The sequence below is a fragment of the Larus michahellis genome, chromosome 2 (assembly GCF_964199755.1).
Source record: "Larus michahellis chromosome 2, bLarMic1.1, whole genome shotgun sequence".
NCBI lineage: Eukaryota > Metazoa > Chordata > Aves > Charadriiformes > Laridae > Larus > Larus michahellis.
The window spans coordinates 3,453,623-3,470,092 of NC_133897.1; the positions used below are offsets into that span (position 1 = coordinate 3,453,623).

General features: G+C 45.6%; 1 protein-coding gene across 1 annotated transcript in view; it reads left to right on the forward strand.

Moving 5' to 3' along the window:
• Nucleotides 1-377: 377 nt before the first annotated feature.
• The window catches only part of WNT3A (Wnt family member 3A), an 89,601-nt gene continuing 73,508 nt past the window's right edge, over nt 378-16,470 (forward strand). Inside the window, exon 1 of the mRNA XM_074573893.1 lies at nt 378-2,482. Coding sequence (XP_074429994.1) covers nt 2,412-2,482 — 71 coding nt within the window. The 5' untranslated portion in view covers nt 378-2,411. The remainder of the gene's footprint in view (nt 2,483-16,470) is intronic.

Here is a 16,470-nt window from a genome sequence, read left to right on the forward strand (position 1 = left end):
GAAAAGACAGAGAAATCCCCTCCTTTGAAAGTCTCAGCATTTGGTTCTTTCCAGTAATGCTATAATTGGAAGGGATTTTCTCTAATACAGAGGGAAAGTCCTTAAGATGATTTTTCACACACCACCAACCCTCCTCCTTTTCCTCGTCCTACCTTCTGCAATAAAACTCCCTTCTGCCTCTCCAGCTCCAGCTCCTCTGGGGAGGGGGAGCTCCTGAAGGAAAGCCGGGGCCGGGGTGGGGGTGGGAGGGTGTTGAATTAATACACTCCATATAATTGCAGCATTGACACCATGGGGATTTGCTGAGAGAGACGGAGAGAGCATCCATTCCTCCTCGGGAAGGCAGCGAGAAGCCGCTGAGATCGACTGGAGCTTGGCTATGCCGGGCGATTAGATCTCGGAGCACTTGCCAGAGCTCACATTTGCAATCACTTGTCATCCAACCCGAAAGAAAAATAATCAAGGCCCGACCCCTGCCAAATTCCCAGTGATTTAAATATCCCCGAATGAACTGCATTTCTAGTATAATTTCACTAGAATGAATATATCTCTCCATCTAGCTAAACACAAACATATCTTTATATATATGCATATAAAGCCCTGTGTGTGTAAATAGAAATATTCCCTACTAAGGGAAAATATATATGCAATTCTTAATGAGAAAGAAAACGCATTTTGATTTGAGCTAATGCAAGGTTGCAAGCCTTCCTCCAACAAAGTCATTAAAAATTGTACCTCTCTTTGTTCCGTGTGAGCCACAGAAATTTTCTGATTCACAGATAAAATAAAATAAAGTCAGAGAAATAAATAAAATCTCATCCAGTTTTCTCTCTCCTAAAAAAAAAAAAAAAATAGGGCGACAAAAAACAGCAAAAGAGAAACCCAACAGGCAGCAGCCACGACGACAACAAAAAAATTGTGCAAAAGAGAATCATCGGTGTTATTCCGGGAGAAAATATCTCCTAGCTCATCCAGCACCTCCATTCCCTCGTTTTCCCCTCTCCAGCCCCCTTTCGAATGACCCAGGGAAAGGGGAAAGCCTGTCAGCTGGGTGACACTTGCTCGCAGATACAGCAAGATTTAAACAATATGTTCCAGAGGAGCAGCAAATCTAACCGCGGACCCAGTCTCCAGGAGCTACATCTTTATAATAATACTAATCATGATTTTTTTTTTCTTGTCTTTTTTTTTTTTTTTCCCCCTCATTTCCGCCCCACCGAAAAAACTTTTTTAGGAACCACCCCAACCACCCCAACGCACCCCCCGCCACCGCCACTGAAAGGAGAGAAATTGTGCCAATATGTAGAGAAAGAAATTAAAAAAAAAAGAGAGATCAATTACTACTGCCCCTGTGGGGTGGATCTGGTGGATGAAGTCGTTTGCAGCAGCGTCTTCGCAAAGTCCGGGGCTGGGACTCCTGCAAATGGTGATGATCTGGATTGAGCCTTGTTGAGATTTGCATGGAAGAAGTTGATTTCTTAACAGATGTCTTCAGTGGAGCTCTTGGATATCTGGCTGGTTGGACTGGTGGGGAAGGGGTGTGCATGTCTTGGGGGGGGGGGGGGTGAGTGTCTGGGGGTGTGTGTGCATGTCTGGGTGTAAATCCTCTTTTTTTTTTTTTTTAAATGAAAAAAGGAGGAAAAAAAAAAAAAAAAAGAACCAGCTGAAAGTTTCTAGAAAGTTAGTCCCAAAGCGTCCTGACCGTCACTGTGAGGAAACGGGGATTTGAGAAGAAGACAGAATGGCAGGAAGGAGCATATCGAGAAAATAATAATTTAAAGAAAAAAAAAAATCTTCACACTTTTTTTTTTTTTTTTTTTTTTTTTTTTTGCATTTTAGTAGCTTCGACCCAGGGAGTGAAATCCGGGCAGGTTGTTATAGCTACCCAAATCCACAGGGGTCCCCCCTGTCTATTTAAACCCCCTAAATCTTCCTTCCCCTTTTTAAAACTACATTTTATCCCTTGGCTTGTGGGCCAACGTGCCCCCTAATGAGTATTAAAACACTATCTCCTTGCAATTAGCTCATTCCTGACTTCGCGCTCCTGATTGACAGAACAAGCCAAAGCATCAGAATTCTCCCTTTGGCAATAAGTGCTGATTGGGTCCTTTTTAAGAGAGCTACTTCAAACTTTTTTTTTTTTTTTTTTTTTTTTTTTTTAATATTTGCCTTCAGTGTCTTGGCTGAGAGAAGAGTTTTTTACCTCTCTGAGATTTTTTTTTTCCTTGAGAGTAGTAGAGGAAGCAAAGAGAGGATTTACCTGGTCGGGTTGAGTTCACTTCATTTGACTTTTTTTTTTTAAATTATTGTTATTATTATTATTAAAATAATCATCCTGCCTCAGAAGAAAGGAAGGTTTTTGGCAACTCTGGTTAAAAAAAAAAAAAAAAAAGAAAGACAACTTTTCATCAATGGCCTCTTTTGGATATTTCCTGTTTCTTTGTGGGTTGAGTCAGGCTCTGTCAAGTTACCCAATCTGGTGGTAAGTTTTATTCTTCTTCTTTTTTTTTTTTCTCTCATTTTCATTTATTTTTCCCCTCCTCGTTTTCTCTGCAACCCCTGTGCTTAAGATGACTTGAAATTCTCCTTTCGTTGCCACTCAGCTAAAGAGGTGGGATTGTTCCAGCGCCAGCAAGTTCTTAGAACCTGCATTTCACCTCTTTTATTTATGCATTCACTTTGTTTATTTTGACTGGGTTATACCTGATCTCTCCTTCTCCTACTGTAAAAGAGAGAGAGCGAGCGAGAGCGATCGGAAAGTTATTTTTTTTTTTTAAGTGCTTTGATCCTCTCCTGTGAAGAACAAAAGGCGCTGCCTGAATTAAAGAGATAATGATACAAGTTGACATGAGCATTTCAAGGTGATTTCGAGCTAGTCAGGTGGAAGGAAGGGGGGGAAAAGGATGAAAACGTATATTATTTTTTCCCTTCGTTTTAAGGAATATTTAGGGGAAAACAGGGAAAAAAAAAAAGGGGGGGGGAAGGGAAAGAAAGAGAAAAGAGGTGAGAGGAGGCTGAACAACCTGGTCTGGTTCTGGAAAGGCAGAACAGGGAGCAGAGACGGGGCTGGGCGATGCTGCCGCGGAGCTGCCCCGCGCAAGATCGGCAGGGACCTGCGCACCTCCTTTTCCCCCGGGATAACGCACTTTTTTTGTCCGCCTTGCAGCTCGTTTTACGGTTTGGGGCTGGTTTTGGTGTTGTTTTTATTTTCCGCGCTTTGCGCCCTACGCCTTTAAGAGCTTTTTTTCTCTCTCTCCCCCACAAAAAGCAAATGGTGCTGGGCAAGGCATGTAACTGCAAGATCTGCTCTAATTACCCCGCGGAGGTAATTGGGCTCAGGGAAGCCCTAGCTCTGCAGGCAGCTGGCGGAGGAGCGCGGAGGAAGCGCGGAGCGGAGAGGCGCGGGGGAAGCGGCGGGGCTCTGCGCTCTGCCGCCGGCTGCGCGGGTGCGGAGCTGCCCGGCGTTAGGGAGCTGCCCCCGGGTTAAGGAGCCGCCAGCTCCGCGCCCGCGGAGGGGAAAGCAGGCTGCGTGGCCCTAACGCGGAGCAGGGACCGCTCCGCACCCGGGCCGGTGCTGCAAATAACTCAGAAGCGTCCAAAAAAAAGAGAAATACTTCTAAAAATAATAATTAATTATTTTTTTAAGTGCACTTGATCTCTGCCCACCCACCCACCAGCCCCCCTCCCCGCCCCCATCTGCCGTTAGCGGGGTTCAGGTGGGATGGGCGGTGAGCGGGGGCCGCGGGCGCGGTACCCCCCGCGCTGCCCGGCGTTACAGAGGTGAGGGGTGTTGAAGGCAGCCGCTCCAACTATTTCAGGTATGTCTGAAAGCAGGGAATTCGTTGGGATGGGAGAAAAAAAAAAAAAGAAAAGCAATAAAATGCAAATGTGTTCTTGGGAAGACAGGCAGAAAGAGCACCTGGACGGGAGTCATTAAAAAGCAATCTTTTATTCCCAGCCACCATCTAACTTATAATTAGAAACTCCGGTTGCATTCCTGATTGGAGAAGGAAACGCATTCCTCTAATACCAACATAAATATTCCCTTGTCACCAATCGAGGAGGGCAGAGCGGAGCGGCCGCGTCCCCGCGTCCCCGTCCCCGCCGCAGCGACCCCGCAGCCCCGAGGTGCGCGACAGGCGGCTCTCGGACCAGGGTGGGGGAAAGGGCAGGGAAGGAGGCGATGGAGAGGGGGACAGGAGGGGACAGGAGGTGCCTTCCCAAGCCGGGGCATCAGGTGTGTGCAGGGGGACCGCAGCGGCGACTTTCTGGGGAGGTTTTAGGTGTTGTGGTTTGGTTTTGGTTTTTTGTTTTTTTTTCCTTTTTCCATCTTTCCCCGCTGCCAACCAGCGGTTTTCCAAGGTTCTTTCGCAAAGAGAGCAAAGCCCCCTCAGGCCATGGAAATGCAAAAGAGGTTTTGATTGGGGTGGGGGAGTCGGAGGAGTTCCCCCTCTCGCACACAGACACACAGCCCTTTCCCTCTTTATTTATCCTCAAGCGAGTTATAAACCCAGGGCCACCCCGCTGGCTGGAGGTGGGAGACAGCCCCAGGGACGGGCCAGGCGGAGGCTGGAGGGGGACACAGGGGTCCCCCGGACGTACCCGGGAGCATCCCAACATCGGGAGTGCAGGTTCTTTTCTCCTCATCAAGGACAACCTGCTCCCAAACCAGCTAATTTAGCCAATCTATTGCGCTTAATATTTTATTTTAATTTAATTTCGTTCTTTTCTTTCTTTTTGGAGGGGTTTTGTTGTTGTTTGTTTTTTTTCTTTTTGGGTTTTTTTTTTTTTTAGTCTGGTAGTTCAAGCAGCAAACATCTCATCTCAACCATCTCTGTTTAAAGCCTCCCCTATATTAGCTCATAGCGACTTGACCACTTACAACAGAAAATCCATAATTTACCATCCCCAAATTGTTCCCCCCCTCCAATAGTAGTTTCCAATTAAAGCGTAAACTCATCCTAAAGCACATAGAGCTACGGATATTTCCTCTGCTTTTAGCATCAAGATAATTTGTGCAAAAGCGCAGACTGAGAAACGATATTCTCCTGTAGGTTTGGGTTAATTATTCTCCCAAAGAAAAGAAGTTCAGGGAAACATTGAGTGTGTGTTTGTCAGGGGGAGCAAGCAGACGTGTGTCTGCTCCTGTAATTTCTGTCTACCTTTTAATAGGGCTCCATACTTGGCTGAGCTGTTTAAATTGCTGTTCCCACCATGGCATAGGGGCACGGGTTTAAAATCAGGCCACACAGTGCTGGTGGCCTCCGCACAGCCCCGGATGCGTGGTACCACCTTTGGAAAAAGTTCAGTGGAGCAAAAGGGAAAAAGATCCCCCCAGAGCAATGATGCTCTCACACGCCATCCATGTCCTTTCAGCGACGATGGGGTAGAAAGCTACGGGAGCTTCTTAAAAATAGAAAATTCCCAAATAACCTATTTAGAGAGGGATGAAACAGGCTTTTAAAACAATGTTTCAAAATCATGAAAGAAGAGGGTGCTGTTTCTTCTTGGGACTGACGTGGCAAGTTTTTAGGGATGTGCTGGTGTGATTTATTGCGGCACAGTAACCCCACAGGACCTTCTCCAACGTTGCCCTGTTCAACCTAAAGGAGCTACTGGTAGAAGCAACAGGCTTTTCCGCACCCAGGGGGCCAGATTAAGAGCAAAAATGTTGTTTGGTTTTTTTTTTTTAAACGTTAGTGCTGTTCATTTTTTGGTTTGTCTTTAAAAAAAAAAAAAGAGACCAGAGTGAGTGAAGGAAGATTTACAAAATTCAGAAGCAGAATTCATGGGTGGGAGAGGATTAGATGTAACCTGTCCCCTGGCCTGTGGGGATCTGGGGTCCATGTGGAGTCACAGTAGCAGCACAAATGACAACTTTTTCCACCTAACTTGCACTGCCTTGGCTGAATGGCTGCACATGGAATGGAAAAGGCATTGTATTTTACTTTTTAATCCGTGGCATGAGGTCTGACTTGGTCTGAGGACAGCCAGAGTACAGAAATGATTCAGAAGGGAGAAGAGTTTCGTTCAGGAGGAAAAAAAATAGTGATAAAAATTAACACAGAGCTTCAATGCTGGGGCTTTTGACCTCCTGTAGCCCAGGAGGCTGGAACTAGGGGAGGTGATCACAGGAGAGGATGTCTGGGCTGAACTGGAAGTACAGGTAGACCTCTTCACCATGGGAGGAACCTGCCAACTGGCACCTCAAATGTCACCCTTCCTGGGGTGTGAGGCAGCTTGGTGCATGCTGAGGGATACAGGTGGTTAAAGCTTGTGCCTGGAGAGGGACTGGAAGAGGACATCTTACAGGAGGTCCCATGTGGCTGGGACCTCATGTGGTGGCATCACTTTGGGTGGTGAAGTCTGTCCCTTCCTCTGTTCTGCTGGTTGTGGTGGAGATCCCATCTCCTCTGCTGCTCTCTGTAATGCCTGTATCGTGTTCTAAGTAGGATGGGATGAGATTGGCCCCATTATGAACTGGTCAAGAAAATGAGCCATAACAAGTAGTGGCAGAGGGGATGCAGTGTTACTGGAGATGTCAGGCTGGTATTTGGAAAGTGGTCATGAAGGATGTATGTTAGGAATATTTTCCTGGCTGGGACCTGTGTTTGCTCTTGGCTTCTTATTGCTTATTCCCCAAGATGGGTCACAGAAGCTGTGTTGGTTGAATCATCCATGTAGGATGAAGCAGCCAAAGCCCGTGATATCCTGCTGTCATGGTTTGGGCCTCAAACCAGGACACCTGTAGTAGCCACTTTACAGCCTGTGAGGATGGAGAAAGTGGTCTAAAAGATCTTTCCATCTCTATCTTTTGTGATTCAGGAAATGTAAGTGCATGGGAGCAGGGTGGGAGGGAGCCTTGCCAACAGAAAGACAAGTAACCTGGTGGCATTACTCCAGCAATACACAGGTGCAACACCTGAACGTGTCCCTGTCAGAGTTTGATGGCATCATCTCAATAAAAGCAGCTGCATGGATGAAGTCCTGGCTTGTGACCTGGTTCAGGTCTCTCCTGGGATCTGTCCCCCTTGGGATGGGTGGAACAGCCCCCAGTTTGCACTGGGGTGGGTGAAAGTAAGGCCAGGTTTGGGATCCCATGACAAACATGATCCTCCTTTTCTTGCAAATCCTGGAGACTCAAGCTGAGTCTTGGCAGGCTCCGCACTTGAGAAAGCAAAGCTTAGGTTTGGCAGAGAGCAACCGTGTTAAGTGAGAGATGATCATCCCTCGTTAGCCAGGAGGGAGGCAGAGCCTTGGAAGGTCACCCAAGGGACAGCGTGAGCCATGTGCGTTGGCACCAGAGCTCCTAAAGCAATCTCTAGAGCTCGTAAATATGAATTGCATCTACCCACTTCTCTACTCGATTAGCCGGAGTTGAGGATTTTGACATTTCCGAGGTGATGGCATTTGTCTTCATTTCCTCTGCTTCTGCAGCCGTGGGGCGATGTCAAACAGCTGCCGTGCTCCTCTGCAGAGGTGGCTGCATTTCATCTCTACACAGTGCAATCCCCATACATGTGGCCCTCTCCCACCCTTGCCCCAAGGCTTGGGAATTGTCTTTACATACATGCGTCTGTGTTACAACAGTATCTTACATGGCCCCGTTTTGCCAGGCAGCGTATAATCACGGAATGATGTTTTAGCCTATTCTTGGATATCAACTCACCCACCAGCTTGGATTTTCTGGAACACAGCATGGGGGATTGGCCCCCAAGCAGCAATGGGGACGGAGGGCACCTGGGTCAAGGAGATCTTGTTGTGTAGATGTAAACAGTAGAAAACAGCCCTTAGCTGGTCCATGCATAGGGTATAGTGTGCAAAGGGTAAGGGACATATTTTCCCATCTCTGTTTTTTCATGGTGGGACGGGAAAAACAGACTCTGATGGTATTTATGTTGTTCCTGGGACAGTCGAGGCATGGAGGAGCTGTGCTGGTAAGATTGAATGACCAGACCAAGATCACACAAGAAGCCTTTTTCATGGCAGAAATTGGAAATTTTGCAAGGTCTTAGCAAGAATCCCCTGTTTCAAACATGGGGAGGGCTGGGACTCTCCCAGCGAGCACAGTGTGTGCTAAAGAAGTGCCCTTGTCTTCTCAGATTTTAGACTGATTTAATTAGATTGTGTTGTCCTGCTACATATTCACTTGATTTTTTTTTTCTTTCAATTTTAAGAGGATTTTATTAGATAAATTAACCTGAAAATTAGCAACTTGATATTCAAAGCATGGAACGAGCTCATTGCTTCAAACAAGCAAGCCTCTCCTAACTAAGATAAGGAAAAGCAAATAATTTTTTTCCCCAGACCTTTTCAGGTAGCCCCAGAGGCAAAATATATCCTTTACAGACATTTGAACGCCTCTAAGACTTCTCATCTGAAAACCTTTGAACACCTACTAACACGGCTTAAGCTCTGGTATGGGCCCAGGAAGGGAGAGGAAGTTTTTTATTCCTGCTTTGCAGGTGGGTAAGCAGAGGTGGAAGAATTTAAAGGCCCTGCCCAGGCCCTTGCAATGAGCCTGCAGCAGGGCAGGGTGTAGCACTTGGTTGTCCAGTTCACCAGGGGAAGGCAGGTCTTTTCGTCTTTCTAAAGACTTTCTGCACATACCCTGTGTCCTTGGGTGCTATTGCAGCGCAGAGCACCAGGGCAGGGTAAAGAAGTGTCTGCTTCAGGGCCAGTAGACGCTAATGAAATAAGTGGGTTCTGTTCTCCTCTCTGAGCACCTGTGCGACCTAGATGAGTCATTTCACTTGTGCATGTGGCATTTCTTTTCCCAGACTCAGCTCTACAGCTAGACCTGCTGTAGGTAGAGTAGATGAAATAGGGGGATGGCCATAGCCCTTCTTTCTGTTGGCCAAAAAAGACTTTTTGACTCTTCCCTCTAAAGGGTCAGGCTGGAAGAGCCTTGACTTTGGCTGTGAGTTTGTGGTCTTTCCTAGGAAAGAAAAGTCAAGGAATGATGATTGTACCAGTGGAAATGAGGCTGACTCACTGGTGTCTCCATCCCACATCTATGGGATCCCTTTCCTGCTTGCATCTTGCTTCCTGCAACTGGGATGAGCCAACTTGACTCCAGCCCTGCAGCAATGCTGTTGCTTTTCCAGACAGGGAATGCCACTCTCTGCACCTCTTCCCTTGTTGGTGGTGCTTAGCAGGGGTGCAAAGCAGCAGGGGAAGGAGACTGTCCTGTGCTAGACCTCATGAGGAGCAGATGTTTTTTCTTTGCATGTATGGGACAAGCACAAGAAAAGCCCAATGCGACAACCATGGGTTGATATGCTCGCTTCCCCCTTGCTCAGCATCTGTGCTCGAGTTCCTCGAATGCATGATTCAAATAGACCAGCCGCATTTCAAAGGACTTTATTGGGCATAATGATAGCACTTAACAAGTATTGCACAAGTGTGTCACAGGGGGAATCCTCCGGGCTCTGAGTCACGGATGCTCCATTTGGACAGCTGAGTTGTACGCGGTATGACAAAGGCAGTTGGTTGTGCGATGAGCACACAGTCTCATCCCCAGGGCCTCCTGCGAGCAAGGACGAACTGGCCCTACTCTCACTAACACTCATCTTGAAATTTCCTTCCCAGAGCACGACCAGACTCATGATCTTGCTCTGGATCCCAAAGGAAACCCTGCAGGGCCAAAGAATGCAGCTGGGAAGAGGGGAGGTGAAGCATGCAAGAAGTCTGGAGACCATTGCTGCAAAGATGGAGAAGTACTATCTAGGCTCAAAATAGCAACCCACTGCCTTCTGGTGATGTGGAGCTTGGTGCTTTCTGCCTAGTCAGGTGGTGGCAGGTGCTGAGGTGATGGCGCCAGTTAAAACCACTGAAATATAGTGGAAAGGAAGGGGAAATAACAGCGGGAGAAGTATCAACCAGAGCACGTATGTCTTGTCCACATGCTCAGCTAAGGCTGAATGGGGCACAGTCCCAGGGCTGCAGCAAGAGCTATTTCCATCCTGTCTTACTAAACCCATCTCTGCTTTGCTGACACCACCAAGAGCCAAATGAAAGTCCAGGGTCCATAAGAGCCAAGACAGGTCAGTGTGGCTTAATAATGAAATGACAGGAATACTCAGGAAACTCTGTAAGTACAGGAGACCTCCCATGACATATCCACCAGGGCTTTGCTGGATCAGGTGCAGGGTTGGTCTTGCAGAAAAGCCACTCTTGAAACTGTCTATACCAACTGTTTCCATTTAGCTTGGGCCATTCATAATGCTTTTCTCCCCTTCTGTCTCTTTAAAAGTGGCAAGGTTTGCTTTAAGTCCTGTTGCCACTTCAGCACAACATGCAAAAATGCATCAATTCATCAGTTCACTCCAAATTCTACTGGTGCTTGCAAAAAACAAGGGAAGGGAAGAAGAACCAATACATTAACTCTCTTGTTCTGAACTCCTAACATAGGGCACTGCTTTTAAAAGCAGCCTGTAAACGAGGGGAGAGCATTATGCATGACAAAGATCTTGTTTGCCTCTTTTCCTTGTTTGTCACCTGCATATTCACAGTCCCCTTCCCACTTGGATGTTGCTGATACCCAGAGAGCGCTTTGCATTTGTAGAGCCTGGGCCATCAAAGAAGTTTAAGGTGCCTTTGGTCTCCTCATCACAGTTTCTGTTCTGGTATAAATAATACTCAGTTATACTTTATATAGGTGTAGTGATAATTCTTAGCAGGGATGCTGTTACTCTTTTCCAACATGGATATTCCTCCACACTCTATTAGTATGAAATGCTTTTCTGTCACTGCATCTTTGCACATTCTCAGGCATTGTCAACAAGGTCACGTCATAGCATGCGGGCTGGTTCTGTTCTCACATCACAGGCCTCACAAGACACCACAGATATTTGGGATGGACATCTCTCTTCTTCCATGGGGGATCTGTAGGCTCAAAGTGTGTTGGAGTGTAGGTTTGCGTAGAAGGCTCTGAGAGTGCCTTGAGCTCAGATCATGGTAGACTCTTACTTTTCTGGGCTGGCCTCATGTCTATCACAGATTATGGAAACTCTCCTAGTCACCATGCATCAATCCTAGTGGTCAGTTTAAGCATGACTTCCAGGAAATACATCTAGTAGTCTGAAAAAGATGCCTGGGTTGCCATCAGGGGCCCATGCATAGGTTCTACTTCCAGTTAAGATGCCCAGTGGCATCCTGGCTGTCCTCAGAGGCCTGGCAGGGACTGTATACTATCCACTGGTGGCACACTCCTTTCTCAGCAGCAGATGGAGGCCAGTCGAGGAAACCCCAGAGCATCCCAGTGTCACTTGATACCTATCTGCAGGCAACTGAGCAAAACCTCGGGGTGGAATTCTTTCCAGCTATGACATGCCTGCAATTTCAATGTCTCCATCCAAGGCAGGTGCTCTTGGCTCCTTTCATTGATGGGGAGAAGTGGGCACTTTCTTATGGTGCAATTCATGTCTCAGTCATTCGATTGAGCTTCACTGGTGAAATCCTCTGCGTCTGTGGAGGAGTTGAGGCAACCAGCTCAGAGATATCTCCACCACTGTCATCCAGGTTTAGTCAGATTATACCCAAAACAGGGAATCCTCTTTGAGAGTTTGCTCATTTGCCTATTTCCTAGCTGTTAAAATATGAGCTTTATTTCTAATTTCCATTGTCTGGCCTAATTTCACATGGCTAAAATTGAGTCGTGGACTTCTTCTCCATCATTTTCCTGTATTTTAACAAGCTCTTCAGCGTTTAGTGCTCACTGGTGTATTGGAAAGGATGCAGCCATGGCATGCTATTGCAGGAATGTGTATGCTATCCAAGCGGGTACTAAAAACCTCTGGGCCACCCCTCTCCTCAGCAAATTCACATCAACTTGTATTTTGTCATGTCTCAGCATAGCTACTGAAAGCCTAAGCAGTTTGAGTGTTTTGCAGCTTTCTCTGTAACATATTTAATCCTGCCTCTAATCAAGCACTCTCTAGAGCACAAATACTTCTTCCTAGTGCTCTTTATCCTCAAAAACATCCAGAGTCTCCTACCATCCTCCAACCACATCCACAAGTCATTGACTCAAGCTTGTAATAGAACTTAATCTCAAAACTTTTTAAATAGAGATATAAAATGTCTTTCTTGCTTCCCTATCATGGCAGTTATCTCAGCAGAGGACATGATTACTCTTATTAATGCAAAAGTTGTACCTGCATTTCAGAGAAGTCTTCTGACTTTGTTTTACTTTCGGTTCTCTGAAATCAGACCGCTTTTTTTCCCAGTCTATATCTCTTAATTTCACTTTCCAGCTTCGTATTTCTTCTACATCTCTTTTGGAAGATGCAGTTTAATGCCAGAGGTTATGCACATTCAGGTTTCCAAGGAAGCAGTTATTCAAAAGATCTCACATTGTGGGACGGAGCAGCGAGAAAAGGCAGAGCCCACCTCTGCTACAGCCAGGCCTGTGAAACAAAGCCAAACAGCACTGCACAGAGCAGGAGTTTCTTCTGCTTCCAAAAGGGTTCACCTTGTCTAATAGAGATATTTAGTAAGGGGTGGGAAGGCAGGACTGAAACTCCTTGAGCAGTTGCCAAGCCTACCATTCAGTTTGTCCCTCTGCCCCCAGAAGAACAACAATAGAGCCTGTTGCTAGACAGTGTTGTATGGCATGACAGAAAGCAACTCTAAATCCTTTGCAGGCTGAGGGACACACTTAAGGGAGCATTTCCACTTTTTTACGAGCCTACAGTAGCCGTGAAGAAATGGGAGAGTCTAAGCTCTTGCTGGACAGGTAGAACTCCATTCGAAGCCCAGTGAAGACTGGGAAAACACCACTGGGAATCTGGTAAGATTCATAGAACTTACTGGGAGACACACAGTTCCTTTAGGGGCATAAAAATCTGGTTAATGCTGATTTTTTGGAGATGCAGGTTTGATTCCTATTCCTTCTGGAGGGAGAATCATCTTGTTGCTTTAGCAGTCTCTAGTCAAATTTTCTTTAGAGTTATTGGCAAGAAATAGGATGCAACTCATCTGACATATGTTAGACCTTTACTTTTGGATGAGATGAATCACATGTCAGCTGTGCCAGTTTTCTCACCATTGCCTGCAAAAGGATCCTGGATGACTACATAAGACAAAGATATCTCCTTTTAAGCAGATGAATTCAGCTTCTTTTTTTTTTTTTTTTTTTCGCTTTGAACACACTCCTAAAGGCTAGGAGCATCTAGGCATTTTATGATCTACGTAGACATGTAGAATACTGAAAGAGGATACTTCCATTGGAAGACCCTTTTGAAAATCCTGGTGGGCATTGCTTTACATCTTTAGGGACCGAATTACCTTTAAAAACCCATCACTTGAAGTCCTGGTGTTGCATTCCACATATTTATAGAAGAGCTGAGCAAAAATACCATTGCTCAGAAGGGTGTTTGAAGGGAATTCTTATGAAGTATCCATTTCTTGCATATTATTCCATGGGAAGAGCAGACCTGATGCGTTTGTCGTGAAATAATTTGCTTTACCAATCCAAACCAGAAGATCTGGGTACCTCATTTGATCCTGTGTACCACAGGAGTGCTGCCTCACCTTGTGGCTTTGTAATGCTGGTGGAGAGCCACCCTGGAGGCCCAGGGAACAGTACTCTTTGAAGAAGTGTAGATGCTGGGAAGAAGGACTAAAGATGTTTTGAAGTGTGTGTTGATATAGTCTATTATTTTCTGGCAGTGAGGGGTCCAGGGACTGGGAGGCTCAGTCCAGCCTGGCTCATTCATCAGCTGGCTTGAACAGGGTGTGCTGATTTTTTTTCAAGGCCTTGATACACTCTCATTTACAAATAGTGTAAATCTACAGAGAAAAAAGCGGCAGCCTGATCTCCAGGGCCTGAAAGCATTAGCAGAGGTGAAGTTTGGTCACCATCTGGAAAGATTTGCTGGTGGAAGTGCTCACACAGCACAATAAAAGGCTAAGCGGAAAAGGACCAAAGAAGTGAAGTGCAAGGCTATTGAGACACATAATTCTTGCTTTATGCCTTAGACTTATTGACTGCATTGCTGCAACCTGATCAATTAACTGATTTTACTGAGCTGCCCCTTGTCAATGGATTGCAGTGACTGGTCCATGAATACCCTTAGCTCAATCTGAATGTCAGTAAAAGTGGATTAACTCCATTGCTTTTATTGAAGTGCTTATTTCTCCTCACTGTGCCACAGAGAGAACAGAAGTTAAGCAGGACAAATTTAGCTGTCTAACTGTTAGAAACCTTAGGTTAGCTGAGATGCATCTCACTACATGTTTGCCGTAATAGGTATAACAACTTCTGCCATTATTAAATCATCTCATCCATCCTCGTGTGCCCCAGGCTGGATTAAATATACCTAAATCAAAATTGTGAAGAAGTAATGGATATAAGAGGTAGTTAGCACCAAGCCATTACTAACAAGAATATCAGCTGGATAAGGAAGGAGCGGCTGGATCACAGCCTTTTTCTAACAGAACAGGTCATGGATATTAGTGGATTGATTGCAAAACCTAAAAGTCACTTACGACACAAGACTAAGGGCACAGTGGGAACTAGTTTTTGCCTGAAAGAGTATAAGGTCCAGACAGATGGAGCAAACAACTGAGTTGAAAGAGAATAGATAAGACACATTAGCAGAAGATTGGGAATCAGACAGGGAAATGCTAATTCAGTGGCCACTGAGATCCGTGGTGCAACTTGCCCACAGGCATATGGGAAGTTTGTGATAGAAAGGAGCACTGAGTCCATCTGTCCTGCTGAAGTAATGTGTAGTCTCAGTCTCCTGGTGAATGAAAGGTTCAAGCTCAGTCATAATACAAGTGAGTTGCCAGTACAGCTTTCTAACAGCTCCACTAAAATTAGAAGTAAACTGTCATGTTTACCAGAAGAGTGTCTAAACTGTAGTACAGAAAGTAATTCAAGGGTTATATAGTCTAGCACATATTTACAGCCTCAGACACAGTGGTGATGTCTGCCACCAACTAGTGATGCTGGTGCTCCTGTTGCCTCTGACACTGGTACTCAGACAGAATAAAATGAGAAATTCTGTCCTGCACAGAAGCTTCAGAAGTATGGCAATACTATCTTGGAAATGCTACATTAGGAAGAAATTATTTACTCTGAGGGTGGTGAGGCACTGGAGCAGGCTGCTCAGAGAGGTTAAGGGTGCCCCATCCCTGGAGGTGTTCAAGGCCAGGCTGGATGGGGCTTTGAGTAATCAGGTCTAGTGGGAGGTGTCCCTGACCATGTCAGGGGGGTTGTAACTCCATGATCTTTAAGGTCCCTTCCAACTCTAACCATTCTATGATTCTATAATTCTATGAACACGGGCTCTTGTTTGGATTCTTGCATGCAAGAGTCCAGTTTTGTCCATCCTATTGTACAAGAAGGGTAGGGCAATATGCAAGACCTTGGTTATCTAATGAATTGCAGACTCTGTGATGAACCAAGGGAAAAAAGATAACTCAGGGGCTAAGGCATATTCTACAATTCTATGTTTCTGTGACATGAGATCTCTCATTATATCCCTTCTCTGCCCTCCACAAGCCTAAACAAATGGCTTGGTGACCTGGATAGATGAGAATCAGAAATCTGGAAAACAAGAGAGTTTCCTACAGTCTCTGTCACAGGCAGGCTGCACACATCCCATTTCAGTGTACGGTATGGGGTCACTGAGCAGAGCTGGAGGTACAGGAGGAAAAACTGTACTGGAGTTACTTTGACTCACTGTTTCAAAAAAAAAAACCACACTGAGGTAAGGATAACATCCAGGGTGGCTGGACACACGTGAGTCAGTACAACAGAGACCATGAGCAAAGAGTTTAGGTTTGGTCACTCTATTGTAGAGACCTACATAATGCTTACGCACTGCAGCCATGCTGAGTAGGATTTGTCATACTCCATCTCTGAGCTGGACATCTCATCTGGGATAGTGATCTAAGCTCCCTTCCTAGTCAATGAATGAGGGCTGAGACTTCCTTACTGTGATTCATCAGATCTATCTTTGACGTAAATCTTTGGATGCAATGGCTCTCTGTAGCAGCTGATCTCTCTATGTTGGTGGTCAAAAGAAACAAGATGACTAGTTGGGTGCCTGACTTCTGGATGAACAGGTTTAGGTCAAATGCTCTAACTATCACGTCCAAATCCTTGTGTTCATCCTTCCCACAGCTGTGTGACTCCATGGACAAGGATTATGTATTTCTGCAAAAGTCTTTCCCTTTTGGTTTTCTATGGTGCTAGCTTACAATGCAAAGGCTGATTCAAGAAAAGTGCTCTTGTAGAAGCAAAATTCATCAAAGAAATAGTAATCTGGACTGATTTTTGTAACCAGTTATGAGACGTCAGGTGGAGGTACCGTGACAGAGACCACCCTCAAGGCCAATCACAATTCTGAAATCACTGCAGCAAGAGTCACCAACTTATATTATCTTCTCCTGAGCTTGAGATTTTTATGGTTCTGCTGACCTTGCTGATAAAATCTGTACAAATTCATTCACACA